General features: G+C 40.6%; 1 protein-coding gene across 1 annotated transcript in view; it reads left to right on the top strand.

Annotated features, from left to right (window-relative positions):
• Positions 1-22,844, top strand: part of DNAH14 (dynein axonemal heavy chain 14) — a 227,018-nt gene that overhangs the window by 51,139 nt on the left and 153,035 nt on the right. The window contains exons 20-27 of the mRNA XM_032216059.1: positions 2,237-2,578; positions 4,767-5,160; positions 9,992-10,182; positions 16,941-17,186; positions 17,479-17,600; positions 19,445-19,616; positions 20,845-20,949; positions 21,139-21,257. Of these exons, the coding sequence (XP_032071950.1) occupies positions 2,237-2,578; positions 4,767-5,160; positions 9,992-10,182; positions 16,941-17,186; positions 17,479-17,600; positions 19,445-19,616; positions 20,845-20,949; positions 21,139-21,257 (1,691 nt within the window). The remainder of the gene's footprint in view (positions 1-2,236; positions 2,579-4,766; positions 5,161-9,991; positions 10,183-16,940; positions 17,187-17,478; positions 17,601-19,444; positions 19,617-20,844; positions 20,950-21,138; positions 21,258-22,844) is intronic.

The following is a 22,844-nucleotide window of genomic DNA, read 5'->3' as shown; positions in this document are numbered from 1 at the left end:
CTGCTTGAATTTGGGATTCTGTCAATGAACTATGGCTGAATTTGAGGGCATAATGCACTCTTCCAACTGCACAACTCTATGAAATAATGACAAAGAAATTGTACTGCAACCTATGAACTCTTACAATCTGCGTACATTCAAATTTTATTTGATGGCACTTGTAGTACAAGAGGAATCAGTTGTAGAAAGACTGATTAATGTAAGGAGTACTTCATTATGAATGAAACAACTAAAATATAATTAGAAAGTATGCAATAATATTAACTGAATTATTCTATGAAATTAGAATTCATGGGATAATGAGAGCTGCATATGAAAGCCTAGTGAACTGTAGTGATGGGAAAAGGAAATGATTTAGAGTGAAATTTTGTAATATTTTGAATGAATACAATCTCAGGGAAAGGTTGTCAGCTGACATGAATGGATGAGGAAAGGAGAATAAGTTCAGAGAAAGTTATTGGATCATTCATAAACCAAAGAATAAATGAGACAGCCTGTGCCTCATTGGGCATCATTTTAGAGATATTCTTTACCCAAACACCTGATACAGAGAGATCAAGGGTGGTCAAAGGTCACAATAATGACAGTTTCAGAAGTATGCAGGTAGTTTTCTCTTTTTTGTATAAACAAAAAAATTAGTTCATAGTTGGATTTATGATTATTAGGATAAAAAAGTCTTTCTATTTTGGGTTTTTATAAGTTAGAACAAAGAGTCAACAAAGTTGTCTGATATGATTAGCTACCAATGGTCCATGGTGCTCTCTGTGATTGGTTGTATTTTTGCAGGATTTTTATTATCAAACTAGGTACATTATCAATAGGGAGTGGGGCTTGCTCTCATTTACATATTAGTGGCTGCCCTATCAGTGTTGGTGGGAGTGATCTTAGTGGTTCTTTGATTGGGACTGTTGTTTACTAGCACTTGTTTGTATGCATTGGAAATCCTTGATTGGGGTATTATTTGGTTCTTGATTGTTGGTCTAATGTTAATCTTGTATTAATCTCTGCACATCTGGGTATTGATTGTTGGTGAAGATGTATTTTGGTCTTTTAGTTTCCTTTTTTATTGTATCTTTTGAATGGTATGTAGATGTTTGTATCTCTATGTGTCTGGTTGATTTGTCTGAGTATTAGGCTTCCGAAATACTTTAGTGTTTTGGATTTGTTTGGTCTAGGATGCTCACATTTCCCAATTGAAACTATGGTTAGACCTGTTCATGTATTGTGAAATTAAGAAGTTTTCAATCATGTCTTATCACTGCTAGTTGATATTCATAGATGTGTTCTCTAGTATTCTGCTTGTTTGTCCTTCATAATAGATGTTGCAGTCATTATACTGCATGTTGTACGTGACTCCTGTTTTTCCTTCTGGGTTTGCTGGTCTCTTGGTTTGGTTGGGAGGGCTTTAATTGGTTTTATGTGCTGTGGTGATGCCTTGTGGTTGTCATAATCTGTTGATGGTTTCTGAGATGTTTTTGATGTATGACAGTGTTATCATTTTCCCAGCTTGTATTGATTGTGCTATACTGAGTTGAGTGATCAAGCACTTTTTGATGAAGTTGCATGGATGGGTATTCATTTTATTGGAAGATGTTGTATAGATGATCTAGTTCATCTTTCTGGTCAGGGTTGCTGCAGTGTGTTTGAAACACAAATAGATTTGTGTTTCTAATTTGCAATCACTACTTCTGCTGATAATGATATCCAGAAAAAGTAGCATGCTATTGCTTTCTTTTCCCTAAAGAATTCTATTCATTTGAGAATGTTGTTGATGGTTTCATATGTGGCCTGTGGTTGGTTCCTTTTTATTATGACGAAGTTGCCATCTACTTGCCGGCTATCAATTAGCTATCAATTTAGTATTGTATTGCAGTGCTATACTTCTGATGCTGATAAGAAAGCTTTTCTGTATACTGCAAATTCTTCCTTTCTGAAGAAAATCTGTTTCCTAAAGTGTAATTATAGTATAGGTACAATCATATTCTATATCATAATTGATGTCATTGTTTATTTTATTATTTAAAAAAATTTTTTTGTTATACTTCTAACAATATATAACAGTTTGAGTAATTAGTAAACAAAGTAATAAACTGTATCTCAATTGTGATCAAAAGCTTCAGGAGGTTTTCCAAACGTTAGAATACTACTGTAACAATAATAAATAGATATCTTTAGATATGTACTTTAATACATCTTTGGATATATCTTTAAATATTTACTATTTCATTACTTTTAGGTCACCCAGTCAGCGGTAACAAAGTTGAACAAAGAACTAGTAACAGTGGATGGATTTGTTGAACATTTGCTATATCTTCAGGAAATTTCCTTACAACTACCAAATATAAAGGTTGACTATCATTATCTTTCTCAGCTCCACTTCATTGCAAATGATTATAACATCTTTATTCCACATCAGCAGCTTGCTCTCTATCAAACTGTTGTGCGAACACTCCAGAATCTTCAATCAACTATCCTTATCTGTGAAAAAATGAAGGATGATTATGTTATAAAGTTTAATGAAACTTTGGGAGAATTTATGGATAATTTACAGATTGAAATGAAAGAATACAAAAGCAAGGTAATAGGGTAATAACAAATATATTTGCATCTGCTTCATAGAAGCAAGGTAAAAATCCCAAAGCAAATATATACAATTGCTATTACTTTATTTATTAGATTATTTGCTGCCCATCTTGATGTGGGGCTACTCTAGACAGTTTACAACAATAAAATGGAAAAAATGATTTTAAAAAATGTAAAAATAACAATAGTAAAGGAATCAAATGATAAAAATAAATAGCGGAAGTAGAATAATATGGCATGAAAAGAAGGGAGAGCAGGAAGTGCACGAGCGAGGTGGGGTCAGTAAGTGTAGCAGCCACCTCCAGTAATGTACTCCCTATTGGATCCCCAGGCCAACTGACAGAGGCCAGGTCTTCAGGTCCTTGCAGAAGAATAAGAGTGTGGAGGCAAATTTCACCCTAGGGGGCAGGATGTTCCAAAGGTCTAGCACTATAGCAGAGAAGGCTGTTCTTCTGGATTCCGTTAATCAGAGTTCCTCGACCAATGGGATCCTCAGTAGGCCTTTCTGTCAGCATGAGTAAGGCAGGTTTGTTTTAATGGGACAAGATGGACTTGTTCATTCCACAGGCCCCAAAGACTGCTAGTACTGCCACCTTGTACCAATTGAAGTTCTGAATGCAATTCAAGGATACCCCATGTAAAGGTGCATTACAGTATTCCAGATGAAAGTTCCTAAAGCTTGAGTAAATAGTACATGGAATCCTGATTCAAGAAAGGCCACAGCTGATGTACTAACCAAAGCTGTGCAAAAACTCTCCTAGCCATCACTGCAACCTGATCTTGAGCAGAAATCGTGAGTCCAAGAGAACCCCTAAGTTGCAACTGGTTCTGAACATGATAAAGATGTCGAAGTCATGCATCTGAACTCCATGCACCCAGTCACTCGTTCTTGCCAGAGTTCTGTCATAGTCCACTGCCCTCCATCCAGGCTCTTACAGTCTCTACCAGTAGATATCTGAGAGGGGTGTGGCAGCATAGAAGGGATTTATCTTCTAATCCCCAGCATTAGTCAGAACTGAGAAGCTTCTGTATGAGAAGTGAAACTTTTCAAGAGGAAAAAAAAAATCAGATAGTTTGTTTCCTTTTAAAAAGCACCTTGGGGCAAACCATGTCCTGGATGACTGAGAATATCCATAGACATTCAATATATTGATGATATTTTGACCCATGGTGACGGATGATCGTACCCAGTAGCTTCATGTATATTTAAACAGGAGGTGGAAAGAGGTATCAAACCCTGTGGTACACCATAAGAGAGTAGCTAGAGAATGACAATCGACACCATTGGGAACAACCTTTAGAAAGCAGCCAATTTAGCATAGTCCTGGGCACTCAGTCCTAAGTTCCATAGCTGGCCCAAAAGATACCAAGTTCAATAGTATGGAAGTTCTGAGAAGTCCAAGGAGAGTCAAGATGTTTGCACTACCTCCTACTCTTGTCAGATTTTGTTAGTGACTTCAGATTTTTTTCTATTTTTTAAAATGTCATTTAGAAATTATTTCTATTTCAGGTTTACACAGAATGAAATGCTGATGTTAACCTGAATGGAAATGCTGAGGAAAACCTGATCTAGGCTTAGAAATAACACTCATTAAGAAACAATTCAATGCAATAAGCAAAAACTGATTCATACTTTTTAACAATAATGAAAAAAGTTCCTGCTTCTTTTCTCCCATGTATGTCAATTGTTGTTCCATTATTCTTCCAATTACTCCCATCTTTTTCCTGCCTTGAGCCCTACAGCACATGCAGTAGTAATTGTGTGTGAAAGACAGAGAGTAGAATTTAATCTTCCTCTACTGTCTACTTTTGCTAATTGGGAAATTTAATGCAATCCAATTTGGGGGTGATGATTCTTTCAAATCCGTTGTCTTTATTTTAGTGTTTACAGTGGTAGTAACAGCAGCCTTTTATATGCAGTAGCACTGCATTATTATAAAATTAAAGTAGCAATCACCAAACTATGAGCTTTGCGTAATCCTGTCACACCCAATTATGCATAAAAGTATAGCCATCCTTCTCTGAAAAGAGAAAGAGAGAATGCATGGTGTACTAAAGGAGGGTATAGGCAACTTTGTTCAGTGTAATGGAACAATTTGGATTTTTTTAAAAAATATTTTCTTTAATTTTGCCTAAGTATAATTATTTCTTTGTCATTAATTGCTATTCATTTTGTTGTTTAGGTGAGAAATCCTGTCCTCCTCCTTAGTGAAACCCTGCCTAAGACAGCTAAAGAAATGATTGAAAATCTTATTGAAGAAGCAGGAATTATCAGTGAGAAAATTTTAAATTATGCAAATTACCAGCATGTGCTTGATGGTGCCATTGGAGACATGAAATCATTGTCTATGGAAAAACTGTCTCACAGAAGTCAGGCTGGAGATTCTCAGAGAGTGAATGCTGAACTCTCAGAAATTGAAGGTGAACTACAGTTGCGTAAATTGTTATGGGACTCGCATGAAGATTGGGCAAAACGTATCTTTAAGTGGAAACACACAATCTTTTGGAATCTTGATGTAGATGTAATTCAAAGTGAGGTTAACAGATTCATGCAGAGAATTCATATTCTTGAAAAAGGTAAATGTTTGAAAATTGCAATAATTATGAATTAATCAAAACAAAATATTTTATGAATTACAATTATTTTTAAATTAAGTAATGACCAATTTTGTTTTAGCCAAATGGTAAAACGTTATTACAGGAAGTCTATCTTTTTTGTTTTTAATTGTGAGATTATTTTGATTTGATGCATTGATAACCTAATCTTATTTATATAAATATCATACAAGTTACATTTTGCAAATTTTACCCCCTTTTTCATTGATTTATTGTATAAAAATACTTTTTAAATTTTGAAGAGAAAGATTTCATGTTAAAACTTTTTACATGCATATTTGGATTATAGTTATATGGAGTATTAGTAAATATTCACATGTTAACTATTAGAATTAATTATAGTTATAATTATGATCATAATTAACCATAGTGAAAATCTTTAATATAAAGCCAACAATGGATTGGTGTCACGGGGTTAGAAAAAGAAAAATTGGAGCATAGCCATATATGCACATTAAGTTTCAGGAAAACTATTTTCAATAAGTTTAGAGATGTACTAGGCAGGATCCTGTGAATAGAAATAAACAAACAGAACTCAGAAGAGTTGGAAACATCTCCAAAATTAGATACTGAAAGTACAGTTGGGCAACATGTCAATGGGAAAAATAGAGGTAGCTTACAAAACAGTTGTCGATGCATAGGAGCTTTTGACTGGGCTATGATTTTAAAGGAAAATGAATGAGAAATGGAGGTTATGTGTAATCATCAAAGAAACATGTTGCTAATATATGCAGAAAGAAGTCAAAAAGGCTAAACCATGTGCACAGCATGAAAAGCTTAGGCTTACAAAGGAAGCCAAAGACATAAAAAGAGTTTTAACTATATCAGTTATAAATGGGGAAAAATGAAGGAAAGGCCCCACTGGTTGAAAAATAAAAGGATAATAACAGGAGGGAGAGAGATATTGAGATGGGGGAAGGAATAGAACGTTTCTATTTTTGCTGTGCTTCAGTCTTCTTCCAAGAGAGAATTTTGTTCAAATGGCTCAAAGATAAGTAAAGGGAATATGAAGGAGTGTCTGGCTATCATACAGTATGAATTTAAGACACCAGGACCAAATCAAGAATCTTACAAGATATAATTTTATTTTATGGACTTAATCTTGGAGTCCTTTACTGTGATCTTCCAGAAATTCTGGATTACAGGGATATGACAAAGGATTAAATAACAAGTGTTCTGATCTTCAAAAAGGGTAAAAAAGAGAAAGGTAAGTTCAGGGGTGGGTTTCAATTTTTTTTACTACCAATTCAGTGGGCGTGATTAGATGGAGGACATGTGACTGAGTGGGTGGGACCAACTTGCCATCACTCATGCACACTCAGTCACATGACCACCACCCCAAGCCATGGTCACCAAAACAGTGGCAAAAAGTGTTTTTTGGAATGCGCCAGGCCAGGACTCTTTGCTGTCTTTTTTAGGGGGGAAGGATCTCCAGAGCGCCTTTATTTTGTTTCGTGGGCTCCCTCACAGGCAGCTTCTCTTTCTGGCCCACAAACAGGGAACAAGGTTGATACCTGACCCCCCTTCCCTCAATCTCTGCATGGCAGCCTGCCACCAACTCAACTCTGCGCAGCTCCAGAGGAGCTGTGGCAGAGGGGCTGTGGAGGGTGTCATAAGCCAGGTTGATCAGGGCGGCGTGCTGCTCCAAGAAGCCACGGTTGGCCAGCTCCCACCTGCGGTAGGCGACTGAAGCAGTCTGGTGCAGAGAGCGTTGCAGGGCCAGGAAGCGCTTCCGGAGCTGGACAGGTCCAGGGAGAAGCCGCGCAGGCAGCCCAGCACCCCGAAAAGGTTCGCATGGGGCTCCAGTGGTTGCAAAGCACAGCACAAGGGGCAGAAGCCCCCAAACCCAGCAAGGCAATGCAGCTCCAGCAGGAGCAGCATCTGGCTACCTGGGATCAAGTCCGCTGTGTGGCCCTCGCAGACAATGCCTGCCGCTATATCTGCTCCATCAGCTGGGCGCCCAGTCCCAACCCCTCTCTGCACAGCAGGAGCTCTTTGCTGTCCTGCTCGGGAGACAGAGCCTGGGGAGGAAGAAAACGGCAGTTCAGGCAGTGCCACTCCACATCCCTACCACACAGAGAGCATCCCAGGAGCCCTTTGGAGGCAACGGACTCAAATGTGTGTGCTCCGGATCTTGCGGCTTTTTTGGGGGGGGTCTTTAAAAAATGCTTCTCCAGACGAGCTTGAAAACTTCCGAGGTTGCTTCTGGAGGGGGAAGATGGGCTGCATTCCCCACTGGTCTCCGGGCACCTGCAGCCTTGGAGCCTGCAGCAACTCCCGGCCTCTGCACAGTAAAAAAAAAACTTCTCATGAGAAGTTTTTCTTTACTGTGCAAGGACCGGGAGTTGTTCCAAAGCTGCAGGCTCCAAGGCTGTAGGCACCAGGGAGGGTGGGGAAATGCTACCCATCTGCCCCCTCCCAAAGCAACCTTTGGAGGTTTTCAAGCTCATTTGGAGAGACTGAAAACCCAGAAAAAGTCATGAGATCTGGAGCTGCCAATCTTCGGTAAGATGCGTATCTCGTGGCCCACCCTGCCCCATCCCCCGCCCCACCTGCTACCTCCAAATTGCACCCCACTCCGAGCCATTGAGTGCAGGGAAAACCCTTGCACAGTAAAGAAAATATTCTCTTGAGTGCGAGTAACAACTTCTCGCATTCTTGGGAAGTTTTTCTTTACTATGCAAGGTTTTTCCCTGCATACAACAGCTAAGAGATGCTCACAGTGGGGCTCAATTTGGGCCCACCCACCTCCACCCCCCCCCCCTCAACCAGCTCTACCAAATATCCTTTTTGAGTCGGTCTGCTTTGCTGTCCGGGGAACAACCGAGCCAAATTGCTCCTGCACAGCAGTGCCCCCCCCAACTCCCCACAGCTGACCATTAAGCCAACTGATGGTGCGCAACCAATGTGCAAAGCTGGGGTGGCCACGCACCTCTGAGGTGCTCATGCTCACTCAGAGACCTCCTACCCACCCACCCAGCCCCTCCAACATCCCCCCATCTGAGCGCAGCCACTCACAGTCCACTGGAAAGTGAGATTGCCCACCCTCCAGCTTGCTCAGTGACCCCTTACTCACCTATCCCTTCCTCCCTCCCACTCCAACTCCACTGGCTGGGATCAGGCACTCACCTGCTCTTTCTTCTTCTGTTTCTAAACTGAGCCCTGGTTGGTTGGTTAAGCTGTGGGTTGGATCCTAATGTTTCATCACTGGAAGCTTTTAAAAGGGAGAACTTTTCGGTGGCCGGTTGGCAAAGAAAGGTCTCAGCCGTGCCAGCTGGGCAGGCAAAGGAAGCGAGCAGTGGCGGCCTTGGTCTTGTATTAGCTGTAGGCCTGGTCTGGGGAGGTGGGGAGCAGTTTGCCTGGATGGCTGCTGTGACAGCCACAGGAGGACTGCCCCTTCTTGCCTCTTGCAATCTGGAGTCAGAAGGCCAGATCGCCTGAATCCTAGAACCAGGAATCCATAACTGGAAGCTCTGCCTAGAAGAATATACAGCAAGGAATGTTTTTAGTATGAAGTAAAGGCAGGCAGATACTGAGGTGATTGTAATCAGATACAAATACAAGAACCAGTGAGTTCTGGGTTGAAGAGAGAACCAGAGAACAGCCATGCACTATAAAAAAATGAGAATAGTACGGAAGGCTCAGAACAGCCTGAACAATGCTTTTCTCGTCTAGGATCATGGGATCAAGATAGAAATAGGGAACATTTGCTAAAAGACTATTCCAGTAATCCAGATGTGAAACAACAAAGACATATACTAATGAAGCTGCTGTATCATCTGTTTTAAATTCAAAGATCCTATAAAATTTCATCAAATGAAAATTAGGGCTATTGCTATATTAATAATTGGCCAAAGAATCAGATGATCATCTATCAAAATCTCAGGCTGGAACAAAGGAAATAGGGGCAAGCTAGGTCTGGAAGATAATTAGAGATATACTACAAGGATGGGAAGAATGAGCAAGCCAAAATAATTATCGCAGTCATATTCATTTGTAACTTTAGGCGATGGGAGAACCCTCCAGACAAAATACTAATTAAATTTTCATTTATTTGAACACACAATGTCACAAAGGGCTACAAATGATTTATAGACTTGGAATAATAATGACACCCAAACTCTGAATCAGAACATTCAAGGGAAGGGTATAAAAAATACTCAGACTGCTTTTTGAGGCTATTATAAAGAGAAATTTGTGTAAGGAATAGTAATATATTAATATTTAGTATTAAAAAATAATAGGAATACAAAAAAAATTGAATCAGTCAAATACACAGTGAATTTTGTGTGTGTTATGGGTGGGGAGAGGGAACAGACTCACCTAGATAGCAATATCAAGAGTGGTTTCAATTGTTAAATATATTTAGCTGGGAGAAAATGAGGCTAAAAAGAGACACTATGCCTTTCTTCAAAGGGATGCCTTGTAGAAAATTGGCAGAATTGATAAGAATTGTTCTAGAAAACTGATCAAGAAATAATTGGTTTAAATTAGAAGTAGATTTTATTGCACAGCAGGACCATCTCATAAGACGGTGGCTTTTCAGTTTTTGGAAATGCACAAACAGAGTCTGAATGGTGTTGGTGGCACTAATGGATTCCTGCACTGAACAAGGACTTAAACAGAGTGGTTGATTTCCAAAGTTTCTGCCAAATCTGACATTCTGTGAGTCTATAATTTCAAGAAGTCTGTCAAAAATTCAAAACAATCTTATGTAAAGAAAGATCAACAAAACCTCAGATTTCAAACATTTTATGAAAAGTGTTCTGATGTAACTTTTTCATATTTGAAGGCTTGCCAGAAAATACTATTTTACCCACTATGAAGAAATCATTGTTGGATTTTAAGGAATCCTTGCCTATAATCATATCTTTAAGAAATCCTAGTCTTCAACGAAGGCATTGGGAAACAATACAGAATATTGTTGGAGAGTCAATTTCATGGGATAAAAGACTTACTCTGGAGAAGATCCTGGAACTCAATGTAATTTTATTATTTATAATTTAGAAATACCTCTTTTAAAAGTGTGTGTGTGGGTATGTGTGTGTGTGTGTGTAATTTGTTATTTGGCACACATAGTATTTTTGTAATCTGAACTTAACATTTTCTTAGATTTTCCATTTAATGTACAGCATTTTCTCCATGTTTTATTAATTTCATCAATTTGAGTTTTGGGTGAATTCTGGGCATTTTTGAAGGAAGTAATAGTGCATGATGATCTTGTACATGGGGAATATGTAAGGTGACCAGACGTCCCGATTATGGCGGGACAGTCATGATTTCGCACAATTTGTCCCGCGTCCCGGGGCGTTCTTAAAAAGTCCCGATTTTTGTGACCGGACCCAGAAGTAAGCCATCCCCGCCCCCAGCCCTGTATACCCATCCCGGCCGGATGGTATTTTGTCCCTTCTGTCTCCCCGTTGCTCAGAAAAGCAACTTTGGGAAGGTCCTTTGCTAGCAGGCAGGTTCTAGGACGCCTGCCGCCTCCAAAGGACCTTCCTGGAGTTGCTTTTCTGAGCAACAGGGAGACAGAAGGGACAAAGTACCGTGTGTTTTCCCCGTGCCACAAGGGCAGCAGGAAGAGTAGGACAGGGATCTCCTCTTGGCTCCAGCCTGGGAGAGAAGCAGCAGAGAAAGGTAAACCAGCATTTTATATTTTATTTGCTTTAGTTGCTTTTGGCCCGAGCGGGGCGGGGAAAACACCTTGCCAGAGGCTGCTGGAGAACTCTTTCCGAAGAGAGGGTTTGGGAACTGGGTGGGTGAGATTGGAACAGGTAGGTGGGGAGCGCACTTGCTCCCCTTTCCCATGGCCCGCCTTTCCCCACGGAGCCTGTGGATGTGGCTGCTGGTTGTGCAGGTGGCCTGGAGGGAAGCCCCAAACCTCCTGTTGTGGACCAGGCATTGGAGATCCGTGTTTCCAAAGCATAGCATTATTTCACTCCTCTCCTGTTTTCTGGGGGGGGGGGGCTACGAGAAGCAGATGGTGGCCACTTGGGGAATATTTGTGTCCCCGGGAGATCTGCTCTTCCCCGCCCCTTACCTCCGAAGGGGAGGCCAGGCATGGGAGAGAATGCTAATGATAATGACTGATTCCCTCCTGTTTCTGCGGGTTTGGGGGGGGAGAGAAGGTAATTGCAGAGCCTGGACTGAAGTTAGGAGGCTGACTTGCTACAATAAGCAGCGATCATTATTTGGAGGAAGAAAAAGCGTAGCCGTGCGACGGAGATTCGCTCTTTCAGAACCTGCATCATCTTTTTTTCAGATTTAAAAAAAGCCTTTTAAACATTCTTATTCCTAAAGGCAAAAAACCCCATGAGGCTTGTTGGAGAACGGAGCGGAGGTAATGTGCGAGGGGGAGACGGGGTGCCGTGGGGGGGGAGAAATAATTCAATCTGTCAGGAACTCGGAGGTGGGGGGGAGGTCAGTGGGAAGCCTTTGCTGGCCCGATGCCAGCCGTAGCTCTGAAGTTGCTTTCCTTTCTAACTGAAGCAACGAATGTTTCCCTTGCTTAACATCTTAGGGTTTTTTGCATCGGGGCGGGCTGCAAGAGGGAGTGAGTGAAGACCTTTTCTTGATTGCTGGTGGTGGAGGTGCCCCCGCTCAGCAAAGCAAGTCCTTTGTGCTGGCTAGAAAAGGTCTTCACTCACTCCCTCTTGCAGCACGCCCCGATGCAAAAAACGCTGAGATCGGCGCACTTGGGGCTGCTGCTGCTGCAACGTCCAGGGAGGCTCCGCTGGTCTGGAACCCATCCGCGGGGGGAGGGATCGCCCTTGTGTTACTCATCTTCCCGGATGGGCTGGTAAGGGGATAGAAAAGGGTTTTCTCCAGTCCCAGGTTTCAGCTTCTTGGCTTCATTATCTCTTTCCAGCTTCTTTTGTTGAGCCTGTAATTAAGGCTCTTTTTTATGTCTTAGGAAAGATCACCTGGTTAAAAAGAAGGAAGAGGCTCCGCTGGTCCAGAGCCCATCTGCAGGTTGGGAGGGAGGGAGGGAGAGACAACAGAAAGACAGACAGATAGAGACACAGAGAGAGGCATACACACAGAGTGAGTGAGTGAGTGAGTGAGTGAGAGAGAGACAGACACACACATACACACAGAGTGACAGAGAGAGAGGAAGGGAGGGGAGAGAAATAGAGAGAGGGAGAGAGACAGAGAGACAGAGAGAAACACACATTGAGTGATTAAGTGAGTGAGTGAGAGACAGACAGACAGACACACATACATACACACAGAGTGACAGAGAGAGAGGAAGGGAGGGGAGAGCCATAGAGAGGGAGGGAGAGAGCTTTCGATTTGTAGGGATGTAACCTGGCTGTTTTTGTCTGCTCTCAAAAAGATGAGCAGGGTTGAACCTGGCTAATAATTGGAGGGGAACCCACCTGGGAATCTCAGTACTGTATATTTAATAGGAAAATATTAAAAATTGTCCAAAAGCAACAACGACAATTTCCATACTACTGCTAAGAAAACTACAACACATCAATAAAATTATAGGAGCTGAGTTTAACTCAAGAGAAACTTTTCTAAAGATAAGACAGTTATATAACAATTCCACAATTCTGAAAGAACAAGCTTGTTCTATATGAAATTTAATGCTACAGCTGAATGAAGTAACATTGAAGATAAGTGCAGGTAGTCCTCAATGCATGACCACAATTGAGCCCAAAATTTATGTTGTTAAGTGAGAAATTTATTGAGTTTTGCCCCATTTTACAATTTTTCTTGCCATATTTGTTAAGTGAAAAAAAAAATCAATCACCCCCCCCTCCCCGGTCAATGGTATCCCTCTTTACCAATGTTAAAATCTGATCACTTTAGGAATATGTGTTTCTTAAATTAGGCTTTTATACATTTTTGAATACTGTGCATAATCTCAAATAGGTCTTAAGGGATTTCCAGGTTCCTTTTTCCATATTTTCAGAGTATTGTTCATCCCCTGACCCTATAAAAGAGTTTAAGATTTATGGCATTTAAGAAAAACTGCTTTCATTTTTTTAATATACAGATATCTGCTCCTGGAGAAGAAGTAAGATAGCAAACTTCCTCCAGTTCTTTTGTCCATGATGTGATACAATTGTTTTTGATAAAATTTATAAATATGCTACCACTGAAATATGTGGCCCTTAATCTTTTGCATCTCTGTAAAAAAAATATCTGCATGACTTGCAGTGCACAATGCCTTAGATCTGAAGGCAAAAAGTGTGTTGGATTGCACAGGATCTAAATATAGCATGCAGCTCCCCTCGTCCGGGACCTAATATTAGACGAGGGGGCAGACCTGGCATGTATTACTGAAATGTGGCTGGGCCAGGAGGGAGGAGTCCCCCTCACTGAAATCTGCCCAGAAGGGTTTCAGGTGCTCCATCAGCTGAGACCCCAGAGAAGGGGTGGGGGAGTGGCTGTCATCATCCGAAGGTCATTAGTTCCTCGTAGGATCCCTGCTCCGGAGCTTGTCGGGTGTGAGTCCTTGTTGGTGAAGTTGGACCTTGAGGGTCAAGTGGGCTTGCTGTTAACGTACCTTCCTCCCAACAGTGTTGCAACAGCCCTCCCCTCGCTCCTCGAGTCAGTAGCCGAGCTAGCGGTAGAGTTCCCCAGGCTTATGGTGCTGGGGGATTTCAACCTGCCTTCGCTCGGTGAATGCTCTGATGGGGCACAGGAGTTCATGGCTTCCATGACAGCCATGGACTTGTCCCAAGTAATCCGGGGTTCGACTCACTTAGCAGGTCACACACTTGACCTCGTATTCCTCTCGGAGCAGTGGAGACGTGATCTAGATTTGAGGGGCATTAAGATCTTGCCCTTGTCATGGTCTGATCACTTCCTACTGAGGCTTGACTTTCGTAAACCAATCCCCCACTGTAGGGAGGAGGAACCGATTAGGTGGTTCCGCCCCAGGCGCCTGATGGACCCTATGGGATTTCAGACGGCGCTTGGAGAAATACCTGATGCTCTCGTCCACAGTCCAGTAGAGTCCTTAGTCGCTGCTTGGAATACAGCGGCGGCGGGGGCTCTAAACCAGATTGCGCCTTTACAGCCTCTCCGAGGTAGTGGATCCAGGAGGGCTCCTTGGTTCATCGAGGAACTCCGGGACATGAAGCGCCAAAAGAGACGCCTAGAGTGCCGCTGGAGGGCCAGTAACTCTGAGTCAGACCGAGCACTGATGAGAGCCTATATCAGGACCTATCTCGTGGCAATACGGGCAGCGAAATGTGCGCATTTTGCCGCCCTTATTGCATCCGCTGAATCGCGCCCAGCCGCCTTGTTTAGAATAGCCCGCTCCCTCTTGAAAGGGAGGGATGCGGAAGACCCTTTACAGGATAGAGCTGAGGAATTTGTTCAGTTTCTAACGGATAAAGTCGTTCGGATTCGGACAGATCTGGACTCCAATTGCAGCCGAGGAACCGGGGGAAGGTCTTGAGCGGATTTTATGGAGCGAGTTTCAACTTGTCGCTCCTGAGGAAGTGGACAAGGCCATGGGATCGGTGAGAGCCTCCACCTGTATACTTCTCCCGTGTCCCTCCTGGCTGGTCTCAACCAGCAGGGAGGTGACACGTGGCTGGATCCAGACGATAGTTAACACCTCTCTTTGGGAGGGATCTTTCCCGCACCTCCTAAAGGATGCGGTGGTGAGACCCCTCCTGAAGAAACCTTCTCTGGATCCAGCCATTTTGAGTAACTATTGTCCAGTCTCCAACCTCCCCTTTGTAGGGAAGGTTGTTGAGAAAGTGGTGGCCTTTCAACTCCGGCGGTCCTTGGATGAAACCGATTATCTGGATTCCTTTCAGTCTGGTTTCAGACCTGGTTACAGCACAGAAACTGCTTTGGTCGCGCTGATCGATGATCTCTCGCGAGCCAGGGATAGGGGTCACTCCTCTATCCTAGTGCTTCTTGACCTCTCAGCGGCCTTCGATACCATCGACCATGGTTGCGAGAGGTGGGAGTGGGAGGCACCGTTCTTTGGTGGTTCTCCTCCTACCTCTCGGACAGGTCACAGTCGGTGTTGGTCGGAGGGCAGAGATCGACCCCTAGGCCCCTGAATTATGGGGTGCCGCAGGGTTCGGTGCTGTCCCCCCTCCTATTTAACATCTACATGAAGCCGCTGGGTGAGATCATACACCTCATCAATATGCGGACGATACTCAACTGTATCTGCCCACCCCGTGCCAACTCAGTGAAGCAGTAGAAGTGATGTGCCAGTGCCTGGAGGCTGTCAGGGTCTGGATGGGAACGAACAAGCTTGCACTCAATCCCGACAAGACCGAGTGGCTATTGATGCTCCCTCCCAAGGATGGTCCAGCTATTCCATCTCTTAGCCTGGGGGTGAAATTATACGCCCCTCGGAGAGGGTTCCAAATTTGGGAGTCCTCCTGGATGCGCAGCTGACATTAGAACATCGCTTGTCGGCTGTGACCAGGCGGGCCTTCGCCCAGGTTCTCCTGGTGCACCAATTGTGACCCTATCTGGACCGGGCGGCCCTTCGGATGGTCACTCACGCTCTTGTCACCTCAAGACTGGATTACTGTAATGCGCTCTACATGGGGCTGCCCTTGAAGAGTGTTCGAAGACTCCAGTTAGTCCAGAACGCAGCCGCGCGAGCGATAGTGGGTGTACCTAGGTATACCCACGTCACACCTATCCTCCGCGAGCTGCACTGGCTTCCCATTGGTCTCCGGACAAGCTTCAAAGTGCTAGTCGTTACTTTTAAAGCCCTACATGGTATCGGACCTGGCTACTTGAGAGACCACCTCCTGCCAATTACCTCCCTGAGGCCTATAAGATCACACAGACTAGACCTCCTCCGGATTCCATCTGCCGGTCAATATCGGCTGGCGACTCCCCGGGGGGGGGCTTCTCTGTTGCTCCTCCGGCCCTATGGAACGATCTCCCCGTGGAGATCCGGACCCTTACTACCCTTCCGGCCTTCCGCAAAGCGACCAAGACCTGGCTGTTCTGGCAGGCCTGGGGCTGTTGACCTTGTCCAGCCCCATCCTAAGTTGTGAATGTTGTGGATCTTTTAATGTTGTCTTGTTTTTGTATGTCCTTTCCTTTACCTTTTTTACTTGTAAGCCGCCCTGAGTCTCTTTGAGAGTGGGCGGCATACAAATTAAATAAATAAATAAATAAATAAATAAATAAATAAATCTATTACTGAAAACATATTTTTCTGGGATCAAATGGCAAATCTGGAGGGTTAGTTACATGACCCTGGGAAAAGGGATTGCTGCACTGAATTGCAGATTGTGTCTGTGTGTGTGTTTTCGTAGATTTTCATGGGTGTAGGTATGCCGGTCTTGTTGTATTCGGGGCTTTTCCCGTGTAAGATTGAGATTGTCTTGGCAACGTTTCGGCAAGATCTCACTCGCCATCTTCAGGCTGGGTTTTGGGCTTAAAGCACACAGTGTGTGTGTGTGTGTGTGTGTGTGTATGTATGTATAAAATTTATATGCTGCCCATCTGTCTAACGACTCTTGTTATTATGTTCATATCTCCACGCATTACAAAGCATCTTTTTGCCTATGAATTAAGAGTATGCACGGTTCCTCTAGAGAGCATGACAATGACAAAGTAAGCAGTGATCATGTGCTTATTTTCTACAAGACATGATTAATGTATATAATGGATGGTTCTGCATTTTTACATTTTTCTGAAAATTCTCATTTGCTTAATGTGCATCTTAATTATTTATATAATTTGTTTTCTTTACCAGCATACATTAGTAAATCTCCTATTTTTTTCTTTAGATGTTTCAGTATAGAAAAGATATTAATGAAATATCCATAAGAGCTTCCAAAGAAACAAATCTTGAAGTAATGTTGAAAAAAATCATTGGCCTTTGGAAGAATACTGATTTCCATTTATGTCCCTATAACACTGAAACATCTAATATTTTTATAATTTCATCCGTGGAAGATATAACTACTCTGTTAGAAGAGTCTCTGATGACAATCTCAACCATTAAAAGTTCTTGTTATGTTGAGTCGATTAAGGTAATCTTTCTTTCAGGATGTTTTGAAATAGTTTGAATATTGAGATGCTCAATTATTACAAATAGTTGGTTTCCATTTGGAATGTCTGAGAAAAATCAGAAATATTTTTTTAAAAAAAATCAATATAGTTTAAAATTTCATGCTTTGCCTACGATGGGGGCTAGTAAATATTTTAAATTATCAAATTTAAATTATCAAATTAAAAAATGTGTCCCACTTCCCCTTTTCTAGTTAAAGATCAGATAGTTTGCCTGCCTCAGATGATATTTATTCTGCTTTTTTTAAATGGTAGAATCTTGTTCATGCTTGGGATCATAAGTTAAACCTCATTTCCTGTACTCTGGAGGAATGGTTAATTTGTCAGAGACACTGGATTTATCTAGAACCAATCTTTCAGGCTTCAGAAATAAAAAGGTATGCTTAAGTACTTTGGTAATTAAAATTTAATATTATAACCCAAATAAAATGCAAATTGAATAAATATTAAAGTATTAAACATTAGCTGTAGATCAGCAGTTTTCATTTCTGTGCTGTGAAAAGTCTACATATGTGTTGCATCACTGAGTCACAAATAAATGACAGGAAATGTTGCACAGCCACACAGCCAGAACTCTTCTTCAATGACATCACCAGGGATGAACTGCCTCTTCTTCTTCTGAGTCCAATAACCTATGATATTATCTAACTTCCCCATGGGACATCATGGGAGTTCCGGAAATCCCTATGAGTTATGTGACAGCTCAAGTAAGCATTTTCTCAGTATGCTGTGAGATAAAAAAACTTAAAAGCCATTGCTGCATATTGTTGTGCTGAGGGCAATGCTTTGGAATGCAATAAATTACATTACAAGTATTCCCTCGTTTAATATAATTTATATAGTTGTTCATTCTTGATGATGTATAAAGATTAAAATAAAAGCAATAATAATATAATTTATAAAACAATATAACAAAACATTCCTGAGGAGATATAAACTAATCTGCATTTTTGTTAAATGTTGTTTTCTAATATGTGTCATTAGTAGTCATGTAAAATAATTTCATGAAAATAAGTTAAACCTATCACACTGTGTTAGTGACAGATGAAAAGATGTTTACTATACTAACAATGTGCAGATCATTTTGAATTCAAAGCAGTTCTTTTCAAAATAGACTATTTTGACTTTATTAGAATAGTGTAAAATTTAGTAATCTTCAGGTGAAGCTGGGATATCCCATTTTGACCTTGAACAGCTGCTTTGAGTTCAAAATAGTTTGCACACTGTTAATATGTATCAGTATACATTTCTGTAATAATGATTCTGCATTTTGAAAAGGCATTTAAACAATACATAAATGAACAGTGTTGTTATACATAAACTACCTCTAGGAGCAACTATTTCTTATATCTTTAACTTGGACAATAATCAATGTTTTTTTGGAGAAATTAGGGATTTACTTTAAACATTAAAATAATTTAAATATAAAAATAATATACGGGATCTCAAATGGCGGTCATGGATATTTTTGTGGAAGAGGGATCATGCTCACTCTTGCTTTTGCTGAACTACCTGTACCTGACCAAACCACCATAGAATCCAGGTAATGAGTCCCTCCTTAAATGCCCTTTGAGCATACAGCAATAAGTTCTTGCAAAATCCACTTTTGAGTACCATCCAAGGCAAATCAGAAAGGATCAAAGGACTCTTACCAAATATGACTTTCCCTTTTTTCCGAAACAGCTTTTCCTAAGGAATATCCCATTTGGTCCTGCTGCTCAGGATCTATGCCTGAGCATTATGCTACAGCTACTTCTTGCAGGAGGAGGAGTATGCATGTGCACATGTTTCTGCATATATGAAAAAGTGTTTTCCACAAAACACAGATACTTGTTTATCATTTAGCTTTATTTCTAGATCAGGAATGCCAGGATATTTTTAAATGACAGGTTCTATGGACTGAAAAGTTTGAAAATTCTGTTCTAATTTAATTACCCATGCTAGATATTGTTTGATTACTTTTACAAATAATTTTGTATTTTTTAAATTTCATATGTGATATTGCATGCATGTTACTATTGCTGGTTTTTATCTTTCTTTCTAAGTTACTTTTAGCTATGAAAAGATAGCATAAAATTTTGCTTCTTTATCTAAGCATATGGTTTAACATTAAGATTTTTTTCCCTAAATCTAAATTTGGGGGATTATATATATATATATATATATTGTGTGTTTATGTATGTATCACATACATATTCATACAAATATGATTTAATAACAGACAACTTCCAGGAGAAGCCAGTCTCTTCTCTGTAGTTGATAACAAATGGAAAGAAATCATGGCATTTGCAGCAGAGACTCCAAATGTTGTTAAGGCAACTACAACAAGTGGAATTTTTGAAATACTGCAGAGCAACAATGCATCACTAGAAAAAATACAGAAGGCTCTTGAGGTAAGTCAAAGAATCTCTAATGTCTGGCAAGGAATCATGAACCACAATGAATAACATTTTGTAAACAGGAAAAGGCAGGAAGCATAGACTAGCTTCAGCACCCTACACGTAGCATTCTGTTGTTGTAGGAACTATAGTTTAATTCCTCTTGCAAAGAGGAATGGTAGGAACTGGGATGCACTTTTAATATTGTGGCCTCTTTTTCTTAGGACATGCCCATAGACAAATGTATTATACACACATACAAACCTGTTAGTCTGCCTGTCTCTTTAGGATTGGCAATTGCTTTCAGAGTAAAATACAAAAAAAAAAAAATACAAATAAGAGCACAATACTGTAAATAATGCAATGATATAATTGTTAACATATTAAATATTAAATGTCTGCCAGAAGAATTAACTAGTTTAACTTAAATTAGCTTCTGATTATATTTTATCTTGAAATCACTAATTGCAAATTGCATTTCAGTACTTTTTAGAAAGAAGAATACTATTATAAAATTCAGACATCTGTGAAATTCAAATTCAACATTAGACTTTAATTTACACATTCATAAAAATGATATGGGTCAGGGTATTCTGGATTTTATAAATTTTAGATTTCTAACGTACTTCAATGTTTCCAAATTAAATAATGATCCATTTAATTTTTTTATATTGCTATAAAAAAGTTAAGAACTAGTAGATGAATAACAATTCAATAACAATATGAAAAGTTCTAGCTTATTGTGTCAACCAAAGAATTGTTAGTGGGTAAAGATGACATGTACTGCAGATACATGTTTTATATTGATATTGTATTTAAAAAAAACTATGTATCTTCAATATGAGCATTGGTGTGCTGGAACTGGCTCATAATAGCTTATAAGAGCTGATTGTTAAAATTCACACAGGCATTTTGTGAGCTGTCTGAGAGTATAGTTATACAGTTAGTTGAACTATAATGGCTGACATGATGACTAGCTGTTTGATGACTTGTGATATGGTGTGACTGTCTGCAATGGACCTGGACAGCTTGTTGTTAAATATTTGCCAGCACCTTGTCTACAAAAATTACATAGAACAAGAACTAGAACATAGCCGTACTGTCTGTTTTGAACTAGAAACTGCACTTAAGTGGTTCTGATAAAACTGAAGCCAGTGAAAAACAAGTTCATTATAGAACGTATAATTTTATTTCATTTTACTATTTTTAATTTTTTAAAATCTACTTTCCAATTTTTTGTCAGGAGTATCTTGAAGTTAAACGTATGATTTTCCCAAGATTTTATTTTCTCAGCAATGCGGAACTCCTTGAAATAGTAGCTGAAAGTAAAAGTCCTGATGTTGTACAGGTAATGTTCAATATCAATATATAAACTGAGTTTAGCCATTTTAATGCAATCATGTCTTTTTTAATTATGTTAATTACTATTAGATTTTATTGTCTTTCTAATATTTTAACTTGTGAACAAATAATCTTTATCATTACTTTCTAATTCATCCATCAAATAAATAATATTTGCTTCATATCTGTGATACAGCCTCATCTTATGAAATGTTTTTCAAATGTGAGGAAGTTATATATACGGCCACAACATCAGACACCTCCAGTGGTTTTAATGATTAGATCTGCTGAAGGAGAGATTCTTCTAATACCAAAGTACAGTATGCTATTATTTTAAATTAATCAAATATAAGTTAAATGCAGAAAGGAAATGTTTTCACAGACATGCAAGCATTTTTTCAATTTTACAGTTTATTTTTGATTTCAAGAAAAACAATTAATAAAATGCCAGTGTTATAATAACATGTAAAGAAGAGTATAGTATACAATACTAAATTTGTTATAAATGAGTGATATGGATAGAAACTATTTAAGATCATTCAATTAAATAACAAACTTCTGTCTATGTATTGTAAACCACTTAATGACTTGTAGATGTTCTTGAGAATAACTCAGTGCATGTGAAGGCTAATAGCTAAAGAACCAACAACAAGTGATTTCACATTGTTGTGAACAGATAATAACAGTAAATGTAATTTATATACCACCCAACTCCCTGCAACTCTGGGCAATTTACAATTGTTAAAATATTTAAAAACAAAGAACTATAGAAAAGCACAAGATGAAAGAATAATGATGGCCAAAAAAAAAAAAAAAGACCTGACTGAACAGCCAGATTTTTAAGGCACTTTCAGATCTTCAAGGGCCTTTGAAATACCAATAGGGTGGAAGCTCTTCAAATTTTGTGGGAGAATCTCATTCCAAAGGGCCAATAACTTTTAAAAAATGAAGTAGGTAGAAAAGGATACTATGTAAAGGAAGGGGCAGGGAATCTTGCATACAGAAGAATCTCACATGCTTCCATCATAATTAATTCTCATGCACAGTGCCACACTCAAAACTCACTCCTTCCTTCCTTCCGCCATTTCCCTTAAGATAAATTTGCATTTATCTTCCTGCTCAGAACACAGAGATGAGGGAAAGAGTGCTTGCTTTTACATGCTGTATGTGCTAACCGTTGTGGGTTAATCTCCAACCATGCAGATAGTGTTCTCCAGTGCACTGCTCGGAGAGTCCAATGCTGGGTTAACACAGCCTATCTGCCCTTGGACTGAGTGATGTTTTTAGTTGACCACGCCTCCCTTTGCCTCTGCATGCTCAGTTCGAAAACTCAGTCCGCCCGTTAGGACTGTTTTGGGAGAGCTCCAGTCTAAGTTCAGATAGGCTGGAAAGTTTCCCACTTTGGACCACGTTTGGATTCTCATATTAGAGAAAATTATATCTGTTGCAAGAACTGTCAAAGATTTGAGGTTTGTGTCGCTTTAAGAGGGCACCCGGGCTTCCCTGCAGCTGCTGGTCGCAAGCGCTCCAGGGGACTGTAATCCCTCGCCCAGCGGAGGCTGGCGAGCGGCAGGAGCGGTGGCAGACCTTCCCCAGTTGAGCCCCAGAGAAAAATTCCCTCAAACAGAGGTTTGGGAGCCTGCAGGCCTTCTAACTAGGGGCCATTCAGCTGCTCAATTCTGCCCAGCAACAGCAGCGACGGTTGGAACCTTTGTGCGCTTTTCGGGCTGTCAGGCTAAAAAGAGCAGGAGGAGGCTGCGCGCGCAGCCGCCACCATTTTGAATCGCTTCGGAGCGCGTTGAGGAGAAAGAGAACACGCGGCTTGTGTGGAGAGCTGATTCCTCCAGCCTTGCCTTCGGAGAAAGCAGAGAAGCGGAGAGCCCAGGCAGCCCAAGCGAAGCC

This window comes from Thamnophis elegans, chromosome 4, assembly GCF_009769535.1.
Source record: "Thamnophis elegans isolate rThaEle1 chromosome 4, rThaEle1.pri, whole genome shotgun sequence".
Taxonomy (NCBI): domain Eukaryota; kingdom Metazoa; phylum Chordata; class Lepidosauria; order Squamata; family Colubridae; genus Thamnophis; species Thamnophis elegans.
This window is presented reverse-complemented; position numbering and strand designations above follow the sequence as displayed.